Source organism: Eriocheir sinensis, chromosome 49 (assembly GCF_024679095.1).
Source record: "Eriocheir sinensis breed Jianghai 21 chromosome 49, ASM2467909v1, whole genome shotgun sequence".
NCBI classification, from domain to species: domain Eukaryota; kingdom Metazoa; phylum Arthropoda; class Malacostraca; order Decapoda; family Varunidae; genus Eriocheir; species Eriocheir sinensis.
In genome coordinates, this window is record NC_066557.1 from 12427613 (window position 1) to 12455153 (window position 27541).

General features: G+C 47.7%; 2 protein-coding genes across 14 annotated transcripts in view; both read right to left on the bottom strand.

The window, feature by feature from the left end:
• Nucleotides 1-2450: 2450 nt before the first annotated feature.
• LOC126981962 (alkaline phosphatase-like) lies at nucleotides 2451-8842 on the bottom strand. 10 transcript variants are annotated; one of them, XM_050833691.1, is made up of 13 exons: nucleotides 8722-8842; nucleotides 8359-8463; nucleotides 7997-8112; nucleotides 7409-7598; nucleotides 6824-6996; nucleotides 5758-6004; nucleotides 5158-5291; nucleotides 4745-4961; nucleotides 4275-4343; nucleotides 3821-3982; nucleotides 3707-3766; nucleotides 3623-3652; nucleotides 2451-3508 (listed from the first exon to the last, which is right to left on the bottom strand). In XM_050833691.1, exons 1-13 carry the CDS (start codon nucleotides 8825-8827, stop codon nucleotides 2859-2861), a joined length of 2259 nt encoding a protein of 752 aa, XP_050689648.1. In that variant the 5' UTR covers nucleotides 8828-8842; the 3' UTR covers nucleotides 2451-2858. The 10 variants fall into 10 exon arrangements, with proteins under 10 accessions (XP_050689648.1, XP_050689642.1, XP_050689647.1 ...); XM_050833685.1 differs by having other exon boundaries at nucleotides 2451-3652; XM_050833690.1 differs by lacking the exon at nucleotides 3707-3766 and having other exon boundaries at nucleotides 3623-3706; nucleotides 3767-3982.
• Nucleotides 8843-13357: 4515 nt separating this feature from the next.
• LOC126981966 (serine/arginine repetitive matrix protein 2-like) overlaps nucleotides 13358-27541 on the bottom strand; it is a 158515-nt gene continuing 144331 nt past the window's right edge. For 3 of the 4 annotated variants that reach the window (XM_050833699.1, XM_050833700.1, XM_050833698.1), the window contains 7 exons: nucleotides 26615-27034; nucleotides 21037-23719; nucleotides 20132-20697; nucleotides 18873-19153; nucleotides 17818-18515; nucleotides 17053-17369; nucleotides 13358-15459 (listed from right to left, as the gene is read on the bottom strand). In XM_050833699.1, the coding sequence (XP_050689656.1) occupies nucleotides 15169-15459; nucleotides 17053-17369; nucleotides 17818-18515; nucleotides 18873-19153; nucleotides 20132-20697; nucleotides 21037-23719; nucleotides 26615-27034 (5256 nt within the window). In that variant the 3' untranslated portion in view covers nucleotides 13358-15168. The remainder of the gene's footprint in view (nucleotides 15460-17052; nucleotides 17370-17817; nucleotides 18516-18872; nucleotides 19154-20131; nucleotides 20698-21036; nucleotides 23720-26614; nucleotides 27035-27541) is intronic. The other variant, XM_050833701.1, reaches the window with a different exon arrangement.

Sequence of the window (27541 nt, forward strand, 5' to 3'; positions counted from 1 at the left end):
ACACACACACACACACACACACACACACACACACACACACACACACACACACACACACACACACACACACACACACAAATGTTACAACTTCCTGCCATAAGTTTGTCGTAAAAAAATAAAGTTAAGTGTTCTTGAGAGAGAGAGAGAAAGAAGAGACAGGTTTGTGGTATATTATTCTTGTATACATGTAGGTGTGTAACGCAATCTCTCTCTCTCTCTCTCTCTCTCTCTCTCTCTCACACACACACACATAATTCTTACCTGGTGTACGTTGCGAGGTACACACAGACGTACACACAGACGTACACACACACTTGGTAAAAACGCTCACAGGTGTATACAAACTCCCCGTACACACATATACACACACGGGTCACAAAGTACACACAGGTTTAAGGAAACGTACACAAATGTAAACACTCAGTAAACACGTGTGCACACCAGGTCTACACAGTGCAGTAAACGTACACAGACTTACATAGGAGGAGTCGTACGCACATGCAGGGGTCGAAACGCACATGAGGTGGGAAAACGTACATGGATTGATTGATTATGTGTACATGGCTGTTTTCAGGTGCAGTGAGTTGATGAAAAACGCACACAGACGCACACACGTGTAAGTTGTGCCCATAAATTTGCGTACACAGGTCTACATAGGTGCACACAGGCCTTCAGACGTACACACAAAATAGCACACACGAATCCATGTCTTCTACGTACACGCACACAAAAGTACACACACACGCACACAAGGATCTGTCTCCTTTGACGTAAATGACGTACACACACAGAGAGTACACACACGCTCACGAATGTCCATTTCTGCGCACACAAATATCAAACTTTGCGTGTACACGTGAGAACTTTACAAATGCACACAAAATTGGTGTACACGTGTGGGAATTGTTGGTACACACGAGAGCAATAGGTGTACATGTGTGTGTATGAAGCGTGTACACATATAGGTGAAGGTTTGTGTGCGCGTGTGTTCGTGTGTGTGCGTGTGGGATGTTGAACGCGCGCGCACACACAGTGGCGGGTGAGTTGCGTACACGACCACTGTCTTCGAGCGACTGGCGGCGGTGTATATGTGTGTGTGTGTGTGTGTGTGTAGAGGTATGTGTGTCTATGTGTGTGTGTGTGGTGGTGGTGGTGAATGTGTGTGTGTGTGTGTGTGTGTGTGTGTGTGTGTGTGTGTGTGTGTGTGTGTGTGTGTGTGTGTGTGTGTATGTGTGTGTGTGTGGGGGGGGGGGGAAGTCAGTCAACCAGTCAATCTATCCTTTCTCCTTTCCTTCCTTCCTCCTTCGTGTAAGAAACAAACAAAAAATATATACTAAAAAAGTTAGAGTTAACACACACACACACACACACACACACACACACACACACACACACACACACACACACACACACACACACACACACACACACACACACACACACACACACACAGGATACTTGTGCGTACAGTTTGGCCCCCGTACTAATTGGTAACATCTGGGCCTTGTTTACCTGCCTGCCGAGACCTCCGCACCTGTCCTCTCCCACACATAAACCCCCCTAATGGACGCTTGCGGACTTGAATGACCCTCTATCTGTCTCTCTCTGTCTCTTTTTGTCTGTCTATGTCTCTCTCTCTCTCTCTCTCTCTCTCTCTCTCTCTCTCTCTCTCTCTCTCTCTCTCTCTCTCTCTCTCTCTCTCTCTCTCTCTCTCTCTCTCTCTCTCTCTCTCTCTCTCTCTCTCTCTCTCTCTCTCTCTCTCTCTCTCTCTCTCTCTCTCTCTCTCTCTCTCTCTCTCTCTCTCTCTCTCTCTCTCTCTCTCTCTCTCTCTCTCTCTCTCTCTCTCTCTCTCTCTCTCTCTCTCTCTCTCTCTCTCTCTCTCTCTCTCTCTCTCTCTCTCTCTCTCTCTCTCTCTCTCTCTCTCTCTCTCTCTCTCTCTCTCTCTCTCTCTCTCTCTCTCTCTCTCTCTCTCTCTCTCTCTCTCTCTCTCTCTCTCTCTCTCTCTCTCTCTCTCTCTCTCTCTCTCTCTCTCTCTCTCTCTCTCTCTCTCTCTCTCTCTCTCTCTCTCTCTCTCTCTGTCTTTCTTTGTGTATCTTTCTATCTATCTCTGTCTTTCTCTCTCTCTGGTTGGTATACTCAAACCCTTCCGCCCCTCACATCAACTCTTTCCAAAGGCTTAAAAAGAGATCCGTCGGGTTCTAATGAGTGTTTTGTTAGGTTCATGGTGCAGAAAATGGGTCAAATGGGTCACAATCACTAGGGTTGTTTAACTATCCCTGCAAATGCCTCCCACAACTCCTATACGAAAGCCTTGTCAAATATGTGTGCTCTCTCTCTCTCTCTCTCTCTCTCTCTCTCTCTCTCTCTCTCTCTCTCTCTCTCTCTCTCTCTCTCTCTCTCTCTCTCTCAGGGGAAACTAAAAGAAATTAAAAGTTTAGGTCGTTTTATTATTATTATTATTATTATTATTATTATTATTATTATTATTATTAGTAGTAGTAGTAGTAGTAGTAGTAGTAGTAACATTTCAACTTTTCAACATCAACTTTTTCTTCTACTTTTTTATCTTCTTCATCTTCATGTTCATTATGTTAATATTATTGTTAGCAGTAGAAGTAGTAGTAGTAGTAGTAGTAGTAGTAGTAGTAGTAGTAGTAGTAGTAGTAGTAGTAGTAGTAGTAGTTGTTGTAGTAGTAGTAGTAGTAGTAGTAGTAGTAGTAGTAGTAGTAGTAGTAGTAGTAGTAGTAGTAGTAGTAGTTGTAGTAGTTGTAGTAGTAGTAGTTGTAGTAGTAGTAGTAGTAGTAGTAGTAGTAGTAGTAGTAGTAGTAGTAGTAGTAGTAGTAGTAGTTAGAAAGAATTTACTTGGGAATGGGAAGGTGAGGGAGAGAAGAGAGAAGGGAGATGAGAAGGAAGAGGAGGAGTGGGTGGGTAGAGGAGGAGGAGGAGGAGGAGGAGGAGGAGGAGACTTTCCTCTTCAGTAGTTCTAAATAGCGTCTTCTTCCTTCCTCCAATATCTTCTTTTTCTTCTCCTCCACCTCCTCCTCCTTCTTCTTTTCTTCGTCCTTCTCCATTTCATTTCCTTCTTTCTCTTCTACTTTTACCTCCTCCACCTCCTCCTCCTCCTCCTTCATCTTTCCTTCCTTCTTCTTCCCTTCCTCCTCCTCCTCACCATCCATCATTTCTACTTTAACCTTCCCATCTTCCTCCTTCGCCTCCTCCTCCTCCTCCTCCTCCCACCATTCTTTTCCCAGTAGCTCGGGCTCAGGGCAGTCAAAATATGGGTGCGTTTGTGTGTGTGTGTGTGTGTTTGCGTGTGCGTGTGCGTCTGTGTGCGTGGCTGTGTGAGTCTGGTGTTGTTTGTGTTCGTTTGTGTGTGTACTTTCCTCATGTGTACCTGTGTGGTTGTGTGCGTGTGTCTGTGCGTCTCCGGTACCTGTGTGCGTGTTCGTGTGTGCACCTTGGCCGTGTGCGTTTGTGTCATGGGCTGTGTGTGCGTTTCCGTGTGTACCTTCTGATGTGTGTGCGTGTGCGGTTGTGTAATGGGCTGTGTGTGCGTTTTCGTGTGTACTTTCTGGTGTGTGTGCGTGTGTACCTACAGATGCGTGTGCGTTTTCGTGTGTACTTTCTGGTGTGTGTGCGTGTGCGTGTGTACCTACAGATGCGTGTGCGTTTTCGTGTGTACTTTCTGGTGTGTGTGCGTGTGTACCTACAGATGCGCGTGCGTTTTCGTGTGTACTTTCTGGTGTGTGTGCGTGTGCGTGTGTACCTACAGATGCGTGTGCGTTTTCGTGTGTACTTTCTGATGTGTGTGCGTGTGTACCTACGGATGCGTGTGCGTTTTCGTGTGTACTTTCTGGTGTGTGTGCGTGTGCGTGTGGGCGTGGGCATGCATGTGCGTACGGCCCCACACACGCAGACACGGCCATGATGTGCGCCATGTACGTGTTTTCGTGTACACCGGAGACCAGCTGACTCATGGGACCTGGGGAAATATACGTACACAATAATGTACACACGTGAATACATACATGCATAACATACATACATGCATATTTTTCATCCTTGCAAACTCCCTTTCACTATCTATATCTACCTACCTATCTATATCTACCTATAATGAGGCTCGCTATTGAGGAAGTTTATTTAAATCTACTGGATATAAATAGACGCTTAGCCACTGTTGGGTAGGTATACTCTGACACTACGTTTATACTACTACTACTACTACTACTACTACTACTACTACTACTACTACCACCCACCACGAGACTTACCTGCCGCATACACCGCGTCATCCCAGCCGCGAGAGTCATCATCCATGTCCGCTGTGCTGTCGCCGTCATCTGAAAACATCATCATCATCATCATCATCGTCATCCTAGGAAGTCACGTGCCCCAACCATTATTTTTTTTTTGTGTGTGTGTATGTGTGTATATGTACTTCTAATATAGCCAGTACAGTTACTACACTCACTACAACTAAAACACATATACTACTACTACTACTACTACTACTACTACTACTACTACTACTACTACTACTACTACTACCACCACTCCTCCTCGTCCTCCTCCTCCTCCTCCTCGTCCTCCTCCTCCTCCTCCTACTACTACTACTACTACTACTACTACTACTATTACTACTACTACTACTACTACTACTACTACTACTACTACTACTACTACTACCACTTCTCCTCCTCCTCCTACTACTACTACTACTACTATTACTACTACCATTTACCGTTCATAATAGTAGCAGTGTGGTCGTGGAAAGTTAAGTAGTATTCGTGGGTATTCTGGGTGCTGCCACGGTCACCCAACACCACCAGCAGCGTCTCCTTCAACGCCACCCGCTTAACCACCGCCAACACCGCCCTCTCCAGCTCCAGCACCTCCTCCAGGGCGTGTCGAGACATGTTGGAGTGACGGAGGGCCGCGCCGATATGCCTGTCCTCAACCTGGAAGCAGTAGTAGTAGTAGTAGTAGTAGTAGTAGTTTTAGTATTATCATTATCATTATTACTATCATTATTATTGACTAACCTACTCTCTCTCTCTCTCTCTCTCTCTCTCTCTCTCTCTCTCTCTCTCTCTCTCTCTCTCTCTCTCTCTCTCTCTCTCTCCAACACACACACACACAAACACACACACACACCATCAGGAAGAACCCCCTCTGGCTCTTCTTCAGCAGTGCCAGCGCCTTGACGGCCATCAGTGCCAGGCTGGGGGTGCCGCGGGGCCCTCTCGCCCGCTCGTGGTGTTGGGGAAGACGCCCGCCAGCGAACAGGCCTGGAAAAGGGTGTTGGTGACGGTGGGGTGGGGTGATGGTGGTGTTGGTGGTGATATGATTAAGAAAGTAAGAATATGATAATGGTGGTGATGATGGTAATGATAGAGGTGGTGATGAAAGTAGTAAAAGTAGTGGTGGTGGTGGTGGTGGTGGTGGTGATGATATGATTAAAAGAACGTCAGAACATGATAGTGGTGGTGGTGGTGGTGATGATATGATTAAAAGAACGTCAGAACATGATAGTGGTGGTGGTGGTGGTGGTGATGCAAGCAATAGTGGTGATGATGGTGGTGATGGCAAAAAATACATCTCCAATTTAAGAGAGAGAGAGAGAGAGAGAGAGAGAGAGAGAGAGAGAGAGAATACCTTACTTTTTTCTATAATTAAGGAGAATTAAGTCAGAGCACACCCTTTTTTATTCCTCCTCCTCCTCCTCCTCCTCCTCCTCCTCCTCCTCCACCTTACCCATTAAATAATCTGTATTAGAGATGTTGACTGCCATAAGTTCTGAGGTTGTAGTAACATATGCTCCTCCTCCTCCTCCTCCTCTTCCTCCTCCTCCTCCTCCTCCTTTTCTTTCCTCTTCTCTCTTCTTCTTCCATTCCTCCACCAGGTTCCTCCCATCTCCTCTCTTGCAGCCATTGTTCTTCCTCTCCCCCTCTTCCTCCTCTTCCTCTGCTCCAAGTTGTCTTCTTCCTCCTCCCAAAACGACCTGAAAGAGAGAGAGAGAGAGAGAGAGAGAGAGAGAGAGAGAGAGAGAGAGAGAGAGAGAGAGAGAACAATGAGAGGTGTATAGGATTTCTCGCGCGCACACACACACACACACACACACACACACACACACACACGTCTTGTCACGTACATGAATTTATTATTTTTTTATATAAGAGGGTTTATGAAGTAGTAGTTTTAGTGGTAGTAGTAGTAGTAGTAGTAGTAGTAGTAGTAGTAGTAGTAGTAGTAGAGAGAGAGAGAGAGAGAGAGAGAGAGAGAGAGAGAGAGAGAGAGAGAGAGAGAGAAAATAGGGTGGAAATTGATTCAAATAACTCTAGGCATTTCGCCATCCATGTTTGTTTCTCTCTCTCTCTCTCTCTCTCTCTCTCTCTCTCTCTCTCTCTCTCTCTCTCTCTCTCTCTCTCTCTATCTATCTATCTAACTATCAATCTATCTATTTTCATCTATGTCTTTATCACACACACACACACACACACACACACACACACACACACACACACACACACACACACACACACACACACACACACACACACACACATTTTTTTACAACAAAGGAGACAGCTCAAGGGCACAAAAAAGAAACATATATATATATATATATATATATATATATATATATATATATATATATATATATATATATATATATATATATATATACTCGCTGCTCCTAAAAAAAAAAAAAATCAGAAGAGGTGGCCGAAAGAGAGGTCAGTTTCGGGAGGAGAGGTGTCCTGATACACACACACACACACACACACACACACACACACACACACGCACGCACACGCACCTTGATATTCCTTCCCGGCTCGTCTTCTATCAGCTGCCTGGCTGTGTCCTTACAGTCGCTCTTCGCCTTCGCCTCCTCCTCCGTCTGGTCATTACATTCCCACTCGCTCCGGGCAGACTTGGCGTACAGGGCCGCGGACGTGCCAATGGTGACCGCGTGTGTGGTGACAATGCCTGGGAAAGAGAGATGTGTGTGTGTGGGGGGTGGGGAGGGGGTGCTGACGTGCTGTCCAGTTTCCTTATGCGTGAGTTGACCAGTGTATTCGCTCCTTCATATTTTTTTTTTCTTTTTTTTCTTATTTTTAGTAGGATTGGTATAGCTTAGATATGCATGCTAGGGTGCTACTGCTGATACTACTACTACTACTACTACTACCACTATTACTACTACTACTACTACTACTACTATTAATTCTACCTCTACAACTACTACTACTACTGCTTCTACTATGTTACTTTTCCTCCTCCTCCTCCTCCTTTTACTACTACAATCATTACTACTATCACTACCACTACCAACATTTGTCCTCCTCCTCCTCCTTCTCCTCCCCCTCCTACTACCACCACCACAACCACTACCACTCACCCGTGTCCATGCCCGCCTGTTGCACCCAGTCTAGAATCGTGTCCAGCTGGTTCTCGGGTCTGAGCGAGGCAACACAATCCCCGGGCTCCACATTGGCCACCCCTAACGTGCCTGGGCGGACCTTGAACCCAGTGACTACAGAGGCTAGGTTTGCAGTGCTGGCTGGTGTCCGTGTGTTAGGCCCATAGTTCTGTGGGGTAAAGAGATATATAGATGGAGAGGTAGATAGCTAGAGAGAGAGAGAGGTTGATAGATAGATAGATAGAAATGGAAAGATAGATTGATAGACAGAGTGAAAGAGATAGATTGATAGAGAGATTATGAGAGAGAGAGACAGGTAAATAGATAGATAGTTTGATAGAGAGAGAGAGATTGATATATGGATTGAGAGAGAGAGAGAGAGAGAGAGAGAGAGAGCATATTATTTCAAGCTTTCCCTTCCTTGGCCATTCCCTTGACATCAGTTCCAACAATATTATAAAGTTCAGAAAACCAAACCCTCATCCCTCTAATTATCTATCTATCCATCTATCACTCCAGCCATCTATCTTTTCATCTTTCTATCTGTCTACCAGTGTATAACCTTACCTTCAATAGCCCCGTGTAAGGAAACTTGTCCCATAGAAGGCAGCTCTGTTCCGTCGACTGCCCGTACTGTTGCCCTTTGTAGAGTCTGGCGGCCGTGGACACTGGCAGACGCAGACCTGAAATTACCAAACCATTGTTATTATTATTATTATTATTAGCATCATTATCAACAGTATCTCATTATAATTATTAGTATCAGCATCTTAGTTTTTATCTTCTTCTTTGTCATCATTAGCGGCATTTTATTAATATTCTTCTTCATTTTCGTTTTCTTCATGCTCTCCTCCTCCTCCGCCTCCTCCTCCTCCTCCCACACATTCTTATCCCTAAACGTGGCAACACACACACACACACACACACACCGTCACCCACGAAGAGGACAATATTCTTAGCCCTCCCCGTGTTCACTTCTTGCCCGATCGCCTTCCTTATCTTCTCCTGCATGAGTCCGTTCCAGTACTGCGACTCTGCAAAGACAGTAGTAGGAGTTGTAGTAGTAGTAGTAGTAGTAGTAGTAGTAGTAGTTGTTGTTGTTGTTGTTGGGGCTGTAGAAGTAGTATTAGTGGTGGTAAAAAGTAAAAGAATAGAAGCTGATAATAATAATAATAATAATAATAATAATAATAATAATAATAATAATAATAATAATAATAATAATAATAATAATAATAATAATAATAATAATAATAATAATAATAATAATAATATAATAGTAAAGGCCTCACCTGCATTAATATCTGGTTGAGTTGGTGATGACTCGCTGCATGCAACATCACCACCACCAATCACCACCACCACCACCATCACCACCACCACCACCGACGCCATCATCACCACCACTACTGATTAGAAACTGTTTGAGAGAGAGAGAGAAGCCATAGTTATATGAATACGCACACACATACACGTACGGAGAGAGAGAGAGAGAGAGGGGGCATTGTTCTTCCGGGTATCATTAATTCTCTCTCACTTCCCCCCCCCCCTTTTCTCTCTCTCTCTCTCTCTCTCTGGCCCGTACGTGATGGATCAAAAATAAGCCAATATTTGACAGGGTTAGGCATAGATGGATAGATAGATAGATAGATGGAGAGATAGATAGATATAGAGGGAGATTAATTATTTAAGAGTAAGATAAAGTACGAAGAGATAGCGATGTAAGTCAGAAAAAGAAGAACGGCGGGCCGGGGAGGCACAGACGGCAGCGTGTGTGTTTGTGGCCGCGTGAGGCTCCTGTGTGTGTGTGTGTGTGTGTGGCATCGTGGGGGACAGCTGAGTAGCGGCAACAGGTGGTGGACAGGTGGACACACGGGCTCGCGGATGCTGGGTGGTGGAGGGGTGGGGGGGGGGGGGGTCATCATTACAGCTCCTGCCATTTTTTGTAGATTCGAGGGTCGGAGGGATACCAAGCCCTCAAAGAGGCCTCTCCTTCGTGCCTTCATTCCTGCCTACTATTGGCGGTTGTCGTGTTCTGTCGTCTTTTCCAAAACTTGCCCAGAGACCGTTTCACGCCTGTGCTGCGTGGCCAGATGATGGGGCTGGCCTGGCACTGCCCAAGCCACCTGTGTCCTGGCCAGGCTGGAAGGCTCGGGGGCCACCACATATCCTGATGGCCCAGGCCGCTGTATTGGGGAAATGTGTATTTATATTATAATTATAACATTCAGATGCATATTCACATTTATTCATAATTATGTCATATCACATCTTATTCATATTCATACCTTCATATTCATGTGCATCCCAAGGAGGAAAGCTATTTTCCCATTCACACTTCTTTGCAAGTTACAGATTAATTAATATTTTTCAAAGTCCCAAGAGTAGCTACCATATGCCTGGTGCTGCAGTCACCAGGAGGCTGTGTGTGCCATTGCCTTGTGGCCCAGCAAAGGAAATATGAAACAATGTATTTTGGTGCAGGACCTGAGACATAATGGCTCAGCCTCCCCTTGAAAAGATTCCTGCAGATGTTTCTGTTCATATTCATACCACAGCAGGGCAGGGACACAGGACCCCTAAGAGGATAAATCCCCCGGCCTCCCACAGAAAGAAGCATGAACAGGAAGGAGAGAAAAACAGCTCAGGGAGGTTGAGGACACTTCCCTGCCCACACTTAGAGGATCACTGGCTGGGCTTAGTGTCATGTGTCCTCCCTGTCTTTCTCAGTTTATTTAAAATTGTGGTTTGCTTCCAGTGAGCCATTTCACACTTTCATCTCATGCTATTGATGGGAATGAATGCCTAGGGAAGGTAGGTGATATTGGGTTTACAGTAACCATTGCCTTGTGAGTTAGGCAAGATGGGAGGTCTCTTGCACACTCTTGTCCTCCTGTCCTCAGAGTGTCGATGACTGGTGGTGTTGATGGCCTATTTTCTCCACAGGTGTTGAGATGACTGACTGACCAGCTGCCACAGGACTGAGTCACGCTGTACAGAAGGACCAGAGGAGCAGAGATAAGCCGGGATATATGTACTCTTCATTATCATTAAGTACTGCTAATTAAAACTTGTATATACTCACCACCTTTTACCATTGATGCACCAAAGTATTATTATATCATTAAGTATTGGTAATTGAAACACATGTACTCACCACAAAATATTTATGCACCAAGGTATTGTCCTGTCATTAAGTATTGGTAATTAGAACACATGTACTCACCAGCAACCAGTCATGCACCAAAGTATTATCATGTCATCAAGTATTGGTAATTTAACATGTATTCCATCCAACCCTTAAAGGGAAAATACGGACGTTAATCGAAAAGAAGAATTAAAACCTGTACTCACCACCTTAAACATTGATGCACCAAATTATTATCACATCATTAAGCACAGGTAATTAAAACATATGTACTAACCACCACAATGTATTTTTATATCTTTAAGTATGGGTAACTAACACACATACTCTCCACCTTAAAAGCCAAGTATTGTTGTATCCTTAACAAACACTGCACTGCATGTTATATTGACAGGTGGCTGGGACCACTCTGTAGTTTTTTTTTTTTTTTTTTACAGCAAAGGAGACAACTCAAGGCAAAAAAAACAAAATTAAAAATAAAAAAAAAAAAAGCTCTACTAAAAGAATCCAAAGAAGTGAAGAAAGTGGTAGATATAGTCAAGGAGAGGAGGAGAGGTGTCCTGTCCTGAACCCTCCTGGGTCACAATAAAGCTACTGCACCGATTACCACAAGTGTTTGAGTGTCTCCCACCAACCCACTGACCATCACAACTCTCTGAACCTCTCTTTATAGTCCTTATAGGGGAAAAGATGCTGAGTTTCCTTAGTATTCAGCTTTGCCAGATATCATGAGTAGTTTTTTAATGTTTGAGTTTATGAATTGTTTAATAATAATTTACAGGTCCCCTACTGTGTTTTTTATCAGTGGGGCAACAAGCTTGGCCTCATTGTTAGTGTTCCCATGGTAAAAACAGCTTCAGGACCTTGACATAAGATTGAGATTACAGACTGAAGATATCTATGCTTTATCTCCTAAACTCATAACTCTAGATATCATTACCAGGAGTCCATTGCAAGAGCTGTTGGAGTCATATATGTATTGTGTTATTTAGTTTTTATACTTACCTTGTCACACTGTCCCAGAAACACATATAGTACTGTCATTACCAAGAGTCTATTGCAGTCATATTTTGTGTTTTGCAATTTAGGTTCTTTCTGTGCCTCACGCTGGCCCAGAAACAGGTATACTGTCATTAATTATTATCACTATCACACCCCATTGCAAGAACTGTAGTATGTTTTCTTCAGTTTTCATACTTACTTTGCCTCACTGCCCCATAAACACGTCTATTATTTTTAATTTATTGCTATCAAAAGGGATTTCAAGTCCTGTGATAAGTCATACCTGCTCTTCAACCTCCATGGGCCTCCTGGAAGGCAAGACAGCAAGCAATGTTTGGTAATGTGAGTGTTTCCATATTTGTTTTGTTTCTCTTAGGGCCATATTACAAGTCGAATCCAAGAAGTTTCGGGTCCTTATGAAGGTCTGTCTAGGGGCCGTATTATAAGTCCAATCCAAGAAGCTTCGAGTCCCTACAGAGTTTGGGAAGAATAATTCTGTAGGGACCCAAAACTTCTCGGATTGGACTTGTAATACGGCCCTAAGTTAGTCATAACCCAAGTAGCAGTAGTGGCAGTAGCTATAACCAGAGTTGTGGGATCACAGAACTCACTAAGCATTTTGTGGAAGTCTCTAACTGGCTTATTCTAAGCACCTCCATGGTATTGATGGTTAGCACACCTAAGCACAAATCCTCAGGCCTGGGTTAAACCCAGTCCAGATAGTTGGTACACAACTCCAGATGTTCATCCTCCCTTTTGAGCTGGTCACTAGATGGATACTTGGGGATAACCTGGGGAAGATAAACTATGGTAACCAGGATGTTGCATTTGCCATGTCTCAGAGTAATGGGTCTTCACCCACCACAGGCTCAAGGGCCAATGGAAAGATGAGCTGTAGCTTAAGCCCCCAACTTTACCTAAACTTTACATATTAACCCAGTACCTCGGGGATCATGTTTCTTAATGGTCACCCCAAGCGAGAAAAATGAGAAAAAATCACTCCTAACACAAACCATTTCATAATATATATCAAAGCATTTGTGATCAGATTATGTATCATCTATTTTGGGGGGTTTAAATCATGGCACAAATTTGGCCTGTCGCTGCTACACAGTAAAGCCACAAATTTGGCCCATCGCTGCTACCGGGTTAAGAGATGTCCAAACTGCTCCTTTCCCACTCCTTCCCTTGACATCCAACAACAGCAGTCAGTCAGAATGTTTGTCAGTCTGTATTTCATGTTTACCTGTAAATCCCAGGAACTTTCCATAAAGGGGTAGCCATGGTAGGTCTCCTTTTCCCTCTTCTAATATTTCCTCTCCCCACACTCATTCCCTTACGTAACAACTCTCTCCAGTACTCATTCTCTCTAATGATACCATTTACTGGTGGTCTCCCCATGACACCAATTCTCTCATACTTGGTTGGAGCTCAGTCCCAGCTCACAGTGTCTTCTCAAGGAGAGGTATCACTCATGTAGCCCTTGCAAAGCTATGTGATCTTTGCCACTTTGCCCAAGGGGATTACTGAATCACCTTCAATCCAGCACTCATTCACTCCTCAGTCATTCTCACATTCCCTTATCGTATGTCCAAGTCATCTCAGCACCACACCCACACATTCAACCGCTCCACAATCCACTCCCCGTGCTGCCACACCCACTCCAAAACTCTCATTCTTTCTCTTCTCTCAGTCATCTTCCTTCAGTTATTTTCATCCATATTTTCTTTCCTCAGTGGCTAGGGCAGACTACAGGTTGGGTAATGAAAGCAGTGAAGGTTTATGGCATCATTTTTACTATTCAAATTGTGGTGTTTTACATATCGACAGTACAAAAACGTAGTCACTGGCCGCACTCTTGCTCGCGGCGGCCGTCACGCACGGGGCGAGGCTAGGCTTAGGGTCTGTCTACAAGCCTACACAATGTACATCATCTCTACATCCGCCCAACAACATCTTACAAGCAAATAAATTACCTTCTGCTTATGGGAAGTTTTTTTTTTTTTTTGCTGTAGTTTTTTTTAATACAAAGAAGTCATTGGCAGCCACAAGATGCCGCCTTTCATTCATAAATATCACGTGTGTGTGTTCACCAGACAACTATTTAGTTGATTTAAATGTTTTTCCATCATAACTGCATTCTGTCAACATCATCATCAGTGTTTCTCCTCACAGTCAACACGTTTCTCCTCACAGTCAACACAGATTCCATTATCCTTCCTCAACTTAGTCAACACAAATTCATTATTCTTACCTCCATCAGTAAACACAAGATTCCATCATTACTCTTCTTAGTAAACACAAATCTGTCATTCTTATTCTTAGTCAAAAGAATTTTCTCCTTAGTAATACATATTTCCATCATTCTTCTGCTTGTCAGTAAACACAGATTCCTTATGTAATTTAAGTTTCTTTCCGTTGTAATATAACGAGGATAACAACACGACGCGGCGGCGGCAGCGGGTCAGGCGGCGCCAGGACGCCGTCGCCGTCGTCCTACAAGTTAACATCCATCCCTCAACACTACGCACATTTACACCAACAATGAGATCATTGTACAAAATGAACAAAAATAATGACATGGCTGCAAGCTGCCCGGGAGGGGGGGGAGGGAGGGCAGGGTGAGGGTCGTTGTGGTGGTGGTGGGACTTGTCTCCCTCCCTCACACCCTCACACTCTGGCCGTAGCCGCCGCTGCTGCTGCACCCCACCACAGGGCACAGCCAGGCCAGGAGGCTCACTTGCAAAATTCGTACGTACGTGTGTTTGTGTGCAAGACAATACAGAGACTGCTAGGGACGACACGAGGTGTTCACCAAAGAAATAGCTCAGAAGGGAGAGTTTTGGAAACAGGCAGTGGGGTCAGTCTCTCCTCCTACCAGTGCCGCACGTCACTCGCCGAGCCGCCCCGAGTGCCGAAGCGAGGGCGTGCCGCCGCGCAGCCCGACGCTGGGCCCCGGGGCCGCCCAGCCACGGCCTCGGCTAGTCCGTTGCATCGCTGGCATGTTTAAGTACACCATAGATACAGATATTAATGTTCTTAAGAGTTAGATCCACTGTGATTAGTACATCATAAGATTAATAAATTATAACAGCGCCATCATCGTACCACCATAGTCCGCTACTTAACCTTAGCTTGTCTTTGTTAATAAACATCAAAAAGGAAATGGACTCAGGTTTATTTGTCTAGTGTGTGGTAGTTGGATGTGTGTGTATGTATGTGTGTACGCGTGTGTGCACGGCATGACTCGGCGGAGACCTCGAGGCCACGCATGTTTTGTCTGTCTCTTACGATTCAAAGTGGAATAGTTTATTTGCACTTGAAATTAGGAAACGTTTCACTTCACTGTCGGAGCCGAAGGAGCGTTCATGAGCATGCGTCTCTTATTGTCTGTTCTTACAATTGTTTGTCGGTCTCACTCACTCACTCACTCGCTGGACAATCTTTACGTCACATCACTGAAGAAAAAAATCGTCACCAGACACAGATCACTTTCCAAAAAACTTAACGTACAGCGACGCCGCACAACACAGCCGCCGCCACCACCAGGAAACACTTAAAGTCTTACACTAGTCACTCTGATTCACTTTCATGAGTCTGCTTCGCTCACTTTCTTGTCTGTGGCAGTGCTCGGCGGGGCGGCAGCGGCTTCACTCGTCTCCTCTGTCTTGACCTGGCATTCTTTGCTGACGGCCATGAGGCACGCCATGGAGTCCTTCATGGCGTGGTAGATGATGTTCTTGATCTGTAGCTTGTCTTCGTGGTTGGTGTGGGTGTCGCTGAGGTGGCGGAACTCCTGCGTCAAGTGGAAGCAGTACGACACGTTCTCCGGCGACACGAAGTCCTCTGCCACCTTGACACAGTTGTGGAGGTTACGGACCTGTCAAGAGAGGCGGCCGTTAGTCAAGACCCTTCACTGAGCCTACACGCTAGGAGAAACAATCGTAGTGCACATGTACATTTAGACACTAATATCTAACACTGTAATAAAAAGGTGAATTGAGGGCATACGCTATAGCTGTGTGGCCTGAGTCCTAATCTCTGCCCATTGTCCCTTGAGTGTGTGGAGGGCAAGTACAACATCCAGGTTATCACAGTTTACCTTCCCTAAGTGTCCCCATATACCCATATTTCAATCAAGAGGGAGACTAAACAGTTGGGTGACCTGTGCACCGACTGCCCAGGCTGGGATTTTAACCAAGAAAAGACCCATTTATGTGGCTGGGGGTATATGTCTGTGGGGTTTGTAAACATCCTGTGGGGGGGTCATCCTGTGGGGCCTGTGTGCTGTGAGTGAGTGAGTGAGTGAGTGAGTGAGTGTGTGTGTGTGTGTGTGTGTGTGTGTGTGTGTGTGTGTGTGTGTGTGTGTGTGTGTGTGTGTGTGTGTGTGTGAGAGAGAGAGAGAGAGAGAGAGAGAGAGTGTGTGTGTGTGTGTGTGTGTGTGTGTGTTTACCTAGTTATTTACCTAGTTGTAGTTTTACAGGGCCTGGGCTTACGCTCGTGTGGTCCCGTCTCCGTTCTGTATTTGTCCAACTTTTCCTTAAGAATGTGTGTGTGTGTGTGTGTGTGTGTGTGTGTGTGTGTGTGTGTGTGTGTGTGTGTGTGTGTGTGTGTGTGTGTGTGTGTGTGTGTGTGTGTGTGTGTGTGTGTGTGTGTGTGTGTGTGTGTGTGTGTGACAGCCATGGAGGTAAAATTGGTGGAGTCGACACGGCCCACTAATCTCATTCATTGAGGTGAAGCCGACGAACTGTCAAATTTACGGCCAGAAGATGGGGGATACCTGGCCCGGGGTGAGAACTCACGGCCATGGCTCACCTGACACCTGGCCGTAAAAATGACAGCTCGGGCGGATTCACTTAATTGGGTTGATGTTGACTCCACCAATCCTATCTCCATGGTGACAGTTCTCCTATCCCCCCCCACACTTTAATAATTGAGACTTTAAATAACTGGAAGTAAGAATTGATAACTAGAGACTTAATTGTATTCTTTATCTTTCAGCTTTCTGGCAGGAGTAAACTGAGCCTTGATGCAGTGAGTCTTGCTGAGAGGGAATGCAAACATTTTCTTCTACCTTATTTTCTTTTTACTATCTCTACTATGAATGTGAAGGAAGTGTATATCAGAAGCATTATAAAAGCATACAAAATTACATGGATAAGTTTCCATATCCTCTGAGGGACATCATGAGCTATAAAATGGTCAAATGTGCCGCTATGAACCACAAGGAAGCCACACTAAAGTAACTGACGAACACACCAATAAATCAATATCATTTTGGAGATTTTCTTGGTCAAATAAATAAAAATCGGGAAAAAATGCAACTTGACATGACCATTCTCTTCACCCATGGTCAATAAACACTACAACAATTACTATCACTACTATTGCAGGCTTTTTTTCTATTTTTTAATGCCCTTAAGCCATTTCCATTGTAAAAATACTACTACTACTACTTCTCCTGTAGCCTCACCTGGTGTGGCGCCCCGGCAGGTATGAACACAGCGTCGCCGAGGCACTGGATGATGGCGTAGCCCTCCACGCCGTACTCCTTGTAGAGGCGCTCCCTGAGGGGGCCGTCCAGGTACCAAGCCTGGTCGTGGATGGGGTCGTGGTGTGGCTCGAGCTTGTCCCCGCGCTCGATGGCCACCTTGTTGAGCAAATCACGTATTTTGTCGGAGTCCCGAGCGTGGTAGATGTGCCACAGCGCCCCCGGCACCTCCTCCTTCTCCCTCACACGCCTCCGGGTCAGGATGTCGCAGCCAGCCTCATCGATGGCCTTGAGTGCCTCTGTAGGGGTTGGGGAGGGTTAGTGCCAATGTCTTATCACTGGTGGCCTGTGTACCACCCTCTTGCAAACTCTTGTAAACACTCTATGCAGGAAACTATTTGACACAAACTATCCATACAGGGAATATTAAAAAATCTTACAGAATATACCCTGAACACCTTCAGAAAGGATGGAAATGGCTACATGGAAGTTTTCTACTTTCTCAAAGTGTGAAGTGCAGAAGCTCTTTCAGCCAGTGAGTGTAGTGATGTTTCTTATAAACCATCTATGCAAGGAACATTTTGAAGATCTTAAACCAGACCCTCAACACCTTTGCATCTAAGTTCTCATTGGTCTGAAAGTTTTTAATTCTAAAGGTTCTGTAAGTGTGAGGCATGGAAGCTCTGCGACTGTGTGTGTGTGTGTGTGTGTGTGTGTGTGTGTGTGTGTGTGTGTCAGCGTGCTCACCCTTGACATGCTCCTGGTAGTCAGCGTCTTTAGGCACGCCCACGTAGCACATGACGTTGACGGCATCGGAGATGTCGAGGTGGAGGTTGGTGGAGGCGCGGTTGGGGTGGATGGCGGAGCCGTAGGCAATGTACATCTTGGGCCCGAGGTCCGGCCGCACGAATCCCTCGGGGAGTCGTCCGGCCAGGTTGAGGCGCCCGTTGCGCCGCGTGTACTCGCCCATCGGCAGGACGCTCATCAGGTCCTCGAATCTGGACGGCAGCATCTCGGCGAAGTCATCACCCGGCGGCCAGTCCTTGAGCTTGAGCACCATGGGCTGACCCTTGTCATCCTTGAGCCGCTTGCCGTAGTTCTCGAAGCCATCCCAGAACTTGCGCATGGGCTGGTTGGGCACGATGTTTCCGGTGAGGCAGTTGATGAGGTCGTTCTTGATGTCGCCGTAGTCCTTGGAGAAGGAGTGCGGCGTCCAGAGGTCAGGATTGAGCTTCTGGCCGACCCCGGAGACGATGACGGGCTGGCCGCGTTTCCACTGGTCCTGGAAGAGAGGGGTGTTGCCGGGTGCCAGCGGCTCCAGCAGGCGCAGCAGCTTGCCGTCGCACAGCCAGGAGTGGGCCACGCCGGGATACAGGAGGCTGCTCTCCGTCTTGGTCATGATGCGGATCGGCAACGGATCGCGGCCTCGCTGACCATAGTTGTACCTGAGGACAGGGAAGGGTGGGTCAGCAAGGCATGGGAGTGTTAGGATAGCTCACTGTAACTATTAGACAATAAAAACCTATTTTTGAAAAAAGAGAGGTGAAGGCAGAGAGTTGAGGTCACAGGAAAGAAATGAGAGGGAACGTCTTAATGACACAAAAAAGTGCATTTTTCCCAATGAATAAAAGAGTAAATTAGAAGTGGTGGAGGCAAAAAGTGTACAACAATTAAAGGAAATTTTGGATAAATATATAGGTGTGGACAGGACCAGACAAGTGTAGCTCAGACCCTGCAGACAACAAGGTAAATACAAAAAGGTCAAAACTACTAGATCAATACTGCAAGGTCAATACACTTACTTTCTGATGAAGTGTTTGAGCACCATCTGGTTGTTGTCCTTGCTGTCGTCCTTGTCTGAGTTGTCTATGACGGACGAGATCACTTCGTCAACCGTGTCCAGCTTTGGTCGCTTCTTGCTGCTCTCCTTGGCCGGCCGCGTGCTGGCCGCCGGTGCTGTCGCTGCCGTCGCCGGGCTGGACTCCTCCTTGGTGTTGCCATTGGGCTGAATGAGCAGTTTGCGCAGCGTGGAAAAGTTGCCTTCCTTCTCATCAGAGTCGGAGTCGGAGTCTGAATCGGAGCTCTGTGGGGAGGGAGGGAGGGAGTGTGAGGGAGGATCTAAGACTTCCTTCCTCTTCCTCTTCTTTCTACACATATGAATTGATTCCTCTTGCTGCTTCCCTTCTCCTCCTCCTCCTCCTCTTTTTCTATCCCTCTACTCCACTTCCAAACTCTCCTCCTTGTACTAACCCAAATACTACCTCCTCCTCCTCTTCCCTTTCTCTAAACCCAACAAGTGTCAAGCTACAAAGAGTCTCCTCTCCTTCCTAACCCTCCTCCCCTTTCTTGTACTAACTCATATAATACCTCCTCCTCCTCCTCTCTTAACCCAGCAAGTGTCAAGCTACAAAACGATGAAAGAAATAATCAAATAACATTGTACTGGGAGGTATTCTTACTTTTGAAACACAAGAAACTAAACACACTAGCAAATGGGCGTACCCGAGACAAAAATAATCTAGGAGAGGCTGGGATGAATAAAACAGAGGCTCAGAATCACTTAGAGGGGCATCTTGATCCTCCCCTCCTGAAAGTGTTCTAGTCATAAGCAAGAGGAGGAAGCAGACACAAAAAGACTAAGAATTGAAGGAGGAAGAAAATGTTGTCATAGGGAGGAGGAAACACAGACACATAAAGAGTAAAGAATTGAAGGAGGAAGAAAATGTTGTCATAGGGAGGAGGAAACACAGACACATAAAGAGTAAAGAATTGAAGGAGGAAGCAAATGTTAAGTTGCAAGGAAGAGGAAACACAGACGCAGGAAGACTAAGAATTGAAGGAGGAAGAACATGTTGTCGTAGGGAGGAGAAAACACAAGACACAGGAAGACTAAGAATTGAAGGAGGAAGAAAATGTCATAGAGAAGAAAGCACAGACACAGGAACACTATCTAAGAATTGAAGGAGGAAATATGGACACAGGAAGATTATCTAAGAACTGATTTCCTGATTTCCCTCCAGCAAGAATTAGGGAGTGCCAACCACAGCAAGCAGTGCCTCACCTCACTTTCCCTCTTGTCGTTGGAGAGTGCCACATCGGCGAAGAAGTTGAGGGGCGAGTTGGACATTTCTTCCTCCTCCTTGCCGTTGTTGACCTTCTCTGTCTTGACGGCGCCGTTGACCAGCTCCACCTTGGGCTCCTTCTTGATGGTCTTGAGCAATTCCTTGTTGACACCGTTCACCTTCTTCTTGTCATCCTGCGCCTGCTCCTTGTAGCGCTTGGCCTCGGCGCACTCACAGTACTGCGGGATGCTCCACTGGTGCCGCCCGTAGTGCACCTTACGCCCCAGGTCCAGCAGGGCATTGCCGGAGATGATCTGTGTCAGCATCAGCTTGTCCTGCTCGTGTGGAAGGCGGGAGGCGCAAAGCAGCCAGGAGTACTCGTCCCGGTCCTTGCCGCCCTCGTCCCACACCTTGACGGTCCCATTCTTGCGGCCTTTGTAGCAGTCGATGCACACCACAAAGCCACACTTGCTGCAGGCCCAGTGGATGTTGAAGAGAGTGGTCTCGCAGACGTCGCACATCTCACGCACGCCTTGAACCACTCGCTTCCATGCCACCACCGTGTCTGTTGAGGGGGGAAAGGGTTGGGTTAATTTGGGCTAATGTGTGTGTGTGTGTGTGTGTGTGTGTGTGTGTGTGTGTGTGTGTGTGTGTGTGTGTGTGTGTATAAGATATCATTACCAGGCTGCATCACTAGTTAAATCTGCCAGTGCCACGAGGGCTTGGGTTGGCAATCAGTGCCCTTTAAGACTCGGCATAATGGCCTATTGTCAGTGTTGCTTCTACAAAAAATCAAAGAAACTAACAGATCATTACAAGTGACTGCCTGGCTCATGAAGCTGACTGTCTCTGTATTAAAGTGTTCCTTCTGCTGGTGCCTCTGAGGCCAGGAAGAGCCACTCACCATCTCCCATGTGCAGGGCCATGGCCTCCTTCTCTTGCTCCACCAGGTCACAGAACTGGTCACCGACATGTGTCAGCAGGAACTTGCTGGTGTCCACATCCAGGTCAGTGGGTGGGTTGTCCACCTCCGGCAGCCACAGCTTGAGGTCGTCCCCGAAGGCGTCCTTGATGGGGTCAGAGAAGCCGGCCACCGCCAGCTGGCCGTTCTTGGTGTAGCGGAGGCGGCGGAAGGCGTAGAAGCGGCAGAATATGTTTGGCATCTTCTTGTTGCGCTGGTGTGGCGTCCAGCGGCACTCCCGGCACTTGGGCAGTTTGGGGGCCACCTCGTAGCAGGAGCCATCCTGCAGGAAGCTCTCGCCGGTCTTCTTGAGGTGGGCCACCGGGGGCTTTTGCAGGGGGTCACCGGGGGGGGCATCCTCACGGATCTTCTTGGCTTTGGGGCCGACACTGGCACTGCTGCCGCCACTGCCACCGCCACCGCCGCCGCCGCTGCCCTCCTCACGCTCCTTCTCCTGCTTGGTCTTGGGCTTGCGGCCGCGCTTCTTGGGCTCGGCGTCGGCCTTGGCTGGCCGGCCGCCACTGCCCTTAGCCTCACTGCCATCGCTGTCTTTGTCACTGTCACTGTTGGTGTCACTGCCGCCACCTCCACCGCCACCGCCACCAGCACGCTTGAGTTTCTTCAGCTTGCGCTTGGTCTTGCCGCGCTTGGCTCGCAGGCCGCCGGGGCCGTGGGAGTTGCTGCCCTCGGTGTCACTGGAGCTGGACTCATCTCTGCCGGCGGCGGCTGTGGCGGCCTCCTGCGCGTGGCCGTTGGGGATGTTGTTGGGCGGCTTGGGCTTGCGCTGACTGGGCTTGATGGCCTCAGCCTTGGCAGCGGTGCCCGCTGGGGAGGCCTTGGCAGGGGGGCTGGAGCTGGGCGTGGTGGGGGGCGGCGTGGAGACTCTGCCGGCGGCAGAGGCGGCAGAGGAGGGCAGCAGTGGCTCAGCGGCATTCTCATGCCGCTGAAGCCACGCCTTCTTGAGCTTGTGGACGTAGCCGCCGACCGGCCCGGGACTCACACTTTTCTCTGGCTCGGCGGCAGCGGTGGCGGCTGGCCGGCCGCCTGGAGGGGACGAGTTTTCGGTGCGTGACGGCAGTTGTGGAGGCTGCTGTGGCGGCGTAGCGGTGGGCGTGCCGGCTGCCGGAGGCCGGCTGGGTGGACGGGAGGCAGGGCTGCCACCGCGGGCCAGGCCATCCACCAGGGCCACGGGGTTCTCCACAGTGGTGATAGTGGTGGCCGCCGTGGGGTACAGCGGGCTGGGCTCCGACACCCGGGACAGCAGCGGTGGCTGGCTGGCAGTGGCTGCCACCACCGCCGGGTCATACCGCGCCTTTTTGGTGTCCTGCGGTGAGGGCGTGGCGGTGCGGCGCTTGGCGGGGGAGGCAGCAGAGGCGGCTGCATCCTCCCGGGTGTTAAGGTCCAGCGGCTGCGTCTGGGTGGGGGCCTGCTGGGGGGGCAGGGCAGGGTGGGGTGGCAGGTGGGGGGAGGAGGCAGGGGTCAGCCTGGCGGCCGTGGGGGGACCGGGGGCTACCACATGCTTGTGGTGCGGCGAGGGGGCTGGCGGTGGGTAGATCCGTGCATCATATGGCCGCTGCTCATGAGGCGGCAGGGCCGATGGCGGCGGCGGCCGGCTCTCCCCATGCGCCGGGCGGCCGGAGTGTGCAGGCGGCGGCCCAGGGGCCACAGCCTTGCTGGTGAGGGCCACAGCCTGGCTGGGCCGGGTGTCTGGCCGGCACACAGGGGTGCCGGTGGTGATGCCGGGCTTGCCATAGATCTGCGGCGGCGGAGAGCTGACCTTGGCCTTGGCCACGGCGGAGGACACATGGATGGGGTTGGGCACCAGGCCGGCAGCGATGAGGCTGGAGGCGTAGGTGGTGGGCGGCGGCCGCCCACTGCCCGGTGGGTAGTAACGGTCAGGGTGGGCGGCGGCAGCGGTAACGTGGGGCGAGGACGGTGGCCGGGTCTTGGCCAGCTCCACCCCATGGGGCAGCGCAGCGGCCGGGTGGTGGCTGGCGACGCTTCGGTGCAACGTGGCAGCCGAGGGGGCTGCTGGTGGGGCGGAGGTGGGCGGGGCGGTGGGGTCGTGGGGTTTGTACACGGATGGTGAGTAGGGGCTGGCCCGCTCCGGTGGCCGGTGCTTGGGGCTGAGGGCCATGGCCGGCGGCGGCCCCTTGTCATACTTGGCCTCCGGCTGGATGATGACTGACGGCTTATCCCGGTGGTCATGGTAGCCACTGCTGCCGCCACCACTGTAGGGGCCGCGGTCATGCAGCTTGGCAGCCTGTGGCGGCGGCGGCTCCTTGAGGTAGCCAGGCACGTACCCGGACAGGTTGCCGGACAAGTTGAAGCTTGGCTCGGCCAGCTTCGGCAAAGTGGCAGCCGTTGGGACCTTATCCGGCAGTGGTGGCTGGGGCGGCTTGCTGGAGTGGGCCGGCGGGGGGTAGCGTCCCTTCACTGGCGGCTCGCGGCGATCAGTGTCGCGAAAAATCCTATAGATGCTTTCATGGACGATCTTCTCCGGCTCCTGCGCGCGGCGGGCGGCCTCCTCCTGCTGCCGCTGCCGCTCCTCCAGCAGCTGCCGCTCCTCATGGGGGTCCAGGCGCTCCTTGAGGCTGCCAATCTGACTCCACCCGCCACCAACCTTCTGCAACACAACGCAACACATCAACACCCGCCACCAACACCACCTCCCCCCAACCCCCCCTGCAGCACAACACAACAGTGACAACACTCAAAGCAATGGCTAGAACACCCCAACGACTCGAGAGAGAGAGAGAGAGAGAGAGAGAGAGAGAGAGAGAGAGACCCATCCCTCCCCCCCATGCTTCATGCACACAAACAAACATACACAATACACATGGATAAATAGATAGATAAATAGATACAGAAAATATATCAAAATGCCAGCCAGCCAGCCACCACCACCACCACCACACCACCACCACCACAGTCACCCCTTCCCCCCCTGACAGCACAACATCTGAGCTCATTCTCTTCGCTGTGTGTCTCTGACTTTCACTTTTGTTTAGTTTCAGGTCTTGGTGATTTTTGTTTACTCTTTTGTTTGTTTACGAACGTCGTACTTCCCGCAAGTAAACAACAGATTCAAAAGGCCACTTAAATAATAGTAATAATAATAAAAAAAATAAAAATTATGATTATGTAGCAACAGAATAAGAAGCTGTACAGAGCAACACACACACACACACATTTTCCCAAACTAAGAACAAATAATAACAATAATAATAACAACAGTAACAAACAATAACAAACATAACATAAGCACAACATAAAACAACAACACCATCTAAATAATAATAATAATAATAATAATAATAAACAAATGCATGTGGACTTTTTTTCAACCAACGGAATCTGTTTTTCATTCATTTAAAAAAAAAATGAATAAATATGTACTTGCAGAAGGGACGACGACGCCTCAGCCGATTAAAAATAAGAAAAACAAAAATACAATACAAAAGCGTAAGCCACGAACAGGAGAACACACGAGAGAGGGTGGAGGCGAAGGGGGAGGGGTTGATGAGGGGGCGGGGGTGAGGTATGACGTATGGAGCATGTCATTCGTCACTTCCTACACACCATTTTGCCAAGTGCTACAAAAAAGATTCTGTTGCCACTGTTGCATGCTTAAGGTCATGTCCCAAGCTCTTTCTGTTATTAAAGCTTGCAAGATGCTTTCAGCTCTCTCGACAACAATTTCCAGAGGCCACAAAGAAGTTGTATCAGAGTTTTGTGAGTGTTTTTTCACATTCATGGTGCAGAAGCCTCAGCAAACTATCACTAGGCTCAAGAGACTACCCATGGAAATGCTAATATGACACATACCAAAGCTTTATTTTTACGTTAATGGTGCAGAAGCCTTGTCAAATTATCACTAGGCTCATGAGACTATCCATGGATATACCAACACAACCTCTACAAAAGCCTTATTAAAGTGGGCATGTTAATCTCTGTGAAGTTTAAGCATGGGCCTAAGAGATTCCAGTCATTACCAACTCCAAGCTCTCAGTTACTATGAGATGCCTGTCACTACCAGTTGAATGTCCAACAGCATCCTCTAAACCACTTTGTCATCTAATCTTTATGTGACATTGAGAGGCTTGTGGCAGAACAATAACACTTCACACCTGATGAGCATTGCATAACTGAGTAAATACACGTTGGCTAGTAAAGTTAAGTAGGGAAAATTTGCGCCATACTAAAACTTATCCAAGCAGGTCAAGCGACAGCTATACTCAGAAAAATCAAAGAGCCATGACACACCAGCAGTTCTCAGAGCAATGACTGATAAAAAACACAATATTCTGAGGAGAGTACATTTATTTCTTGTCTCAAATGCCTGCTCTAGCTTTTTCTGTGACAAGGTGTGCTCAAGAAAATTCAATGAGGCTCCATGAATGTAATTATATAGCAGTCTAAGGCTGGATAAACAGTAACTGACAACAAGAGAACAGCGTCAAACCTTCCCTCATTATGCTAGAAAGATTAGTGATGCACAAAACACTTCATTCTTTTCAGAGTAAGGACAAATGAAAACTCTATATTCTGACCAGAGAACACTTTCATTCTCTGCCTCAAATTCCTGCAAACCCTATATTTGTAAACTCTATATTCTGACCAGAGCACCTTCATTCTCTGCCTCAGATTCCTGCAAACTCTATATTCTAATGAGAGCAATTTCAATCTTTGCCTCAAATTCCTGTAAGCTCCATATCTGTAAACTAAATTTATAAACTCTATATTCTAATGAGAGCAATTTCAATCTTTGCCTCAAATTTCTGCAAGGTCTGTATTTGTAAACTCTATATTCTAGGAGCAGTAAGTAGCAGGCTTTTTTTTTCATTATTTTTTTCTTTTTTAAACTCTATATTCTGACCAGACAGCACCTTCACAGTGCCACAAACTCCCATGAGCTCTATATTCTGACCAGACAGCACCTTCACACTGTGCCACAAACTCCCATGAGCTCTATATTCTGACCAGACAGCACCTTCACACTGTGCCACAAATTCCCATTAACTCTATATTCTGACCAGACAGCACCTTCACACCTTGCCTCAAATTCCCATAAACTCTGTATTTGTAAATTCTTTCTTCTGACCAAAGCGCAATTTCACATTATAACTCAAATTCCCATCACCGACCCATGTTCTAACAAGGCCAAATACACTATTCCCTATCCCCTGTAGTGGCTTCCCTTGCTGCTGTCTGATGCGAGTACTAATTGGCCCTGGAATGGTGCGTACTAAATGGCCAACAACATGCCCCCACACAGGATGGAGAACAGAACATAATGGCACCATGAAACAAACCTCATGACAACAGAAAACAACATACAGGGGTGCAGAGAGAGGGGGAAAGATAGAGAGAGAGAGAGAGAGAGAAGGAAGATACAGATAACAATAAGTGCAAGCAAAAAGATAGAGACAGACAGAAGAGGAGGAATAGAAGGAAGGATACAGAGATAGAGCGGGAGATAGAGCGAGAGCGAGAGAGAGAGAGAGAGCAAGGGTCATACCTGGGAATGAGCGGGGCCTTGGTAAGTTTTATTGTGAGACTGTTGTTGTTGTTGTTGTTGTTGTTGTTGTTGGGAGATGAGGATAGAATTGTGGTGGTGGTGGTTTTGGTGGTGGTGTTGATGGTGGTGATGATTTTGGTGGTGGTGCTGACTGTGGTGGTGTTGACTGTGGTGTTGTTGTTGATGGTGGTGTGGTGGTGGTGGTTGTTGTTGTTGTTGTTGTTGTTGTTGTTGTTGTTGTGGATGGTGGTGGCTGTGGTGGTGGTGTTGGTTGTTGTGGTGATGTTGTTGTTGGTGGTGGTGGTGGTTGCTGAGTCCGCCACTTAGGAAATAGGTCTGCCCAAGGTGGTCGGGCGGTATGGTGGTGGTGGTGGTGGTGGTGGTGGGGCCCCCTAGCAAGTCCGCAGGTCCACTTCCGTGCTACGAACAGAACCAATTCATCACTTCCTAAACTTCACTTTCAACAGGCTACACCAATGCACTTCCCTACACTTCACTTCCTATACACACACACTTTTTTCTTTTTATTTCCTTATATTCACACTTCTTCCTAGTCCATCTACTTTGATTCACTTCCCTACAACACACACACACACACAAACTTCCTATCTCCCATTCCCTAAACTTCAATTACCCTCACAACACACACTTCTTCCTCTCTCCCATACCAATTCACTTCCCTACACTTCATTTCACTAGGCTACACCATCGACTTCCTACACACACACACACACTTATTCCTCTCTCCCATCCCCCTTATACTTCAACTACCTTCCCTATACAAACATTTCTTCCTCTCTCTCCAATATGAAAGGTAAAATAGTGAAGGTGGGTGCATATGCTATAGCTGGGATAGCCACAGTTTACTTTCCCCAGGTTTCCTCAGGTACATATTTATCGACCAGCCAGAAAGGGAGGATGAAAAGC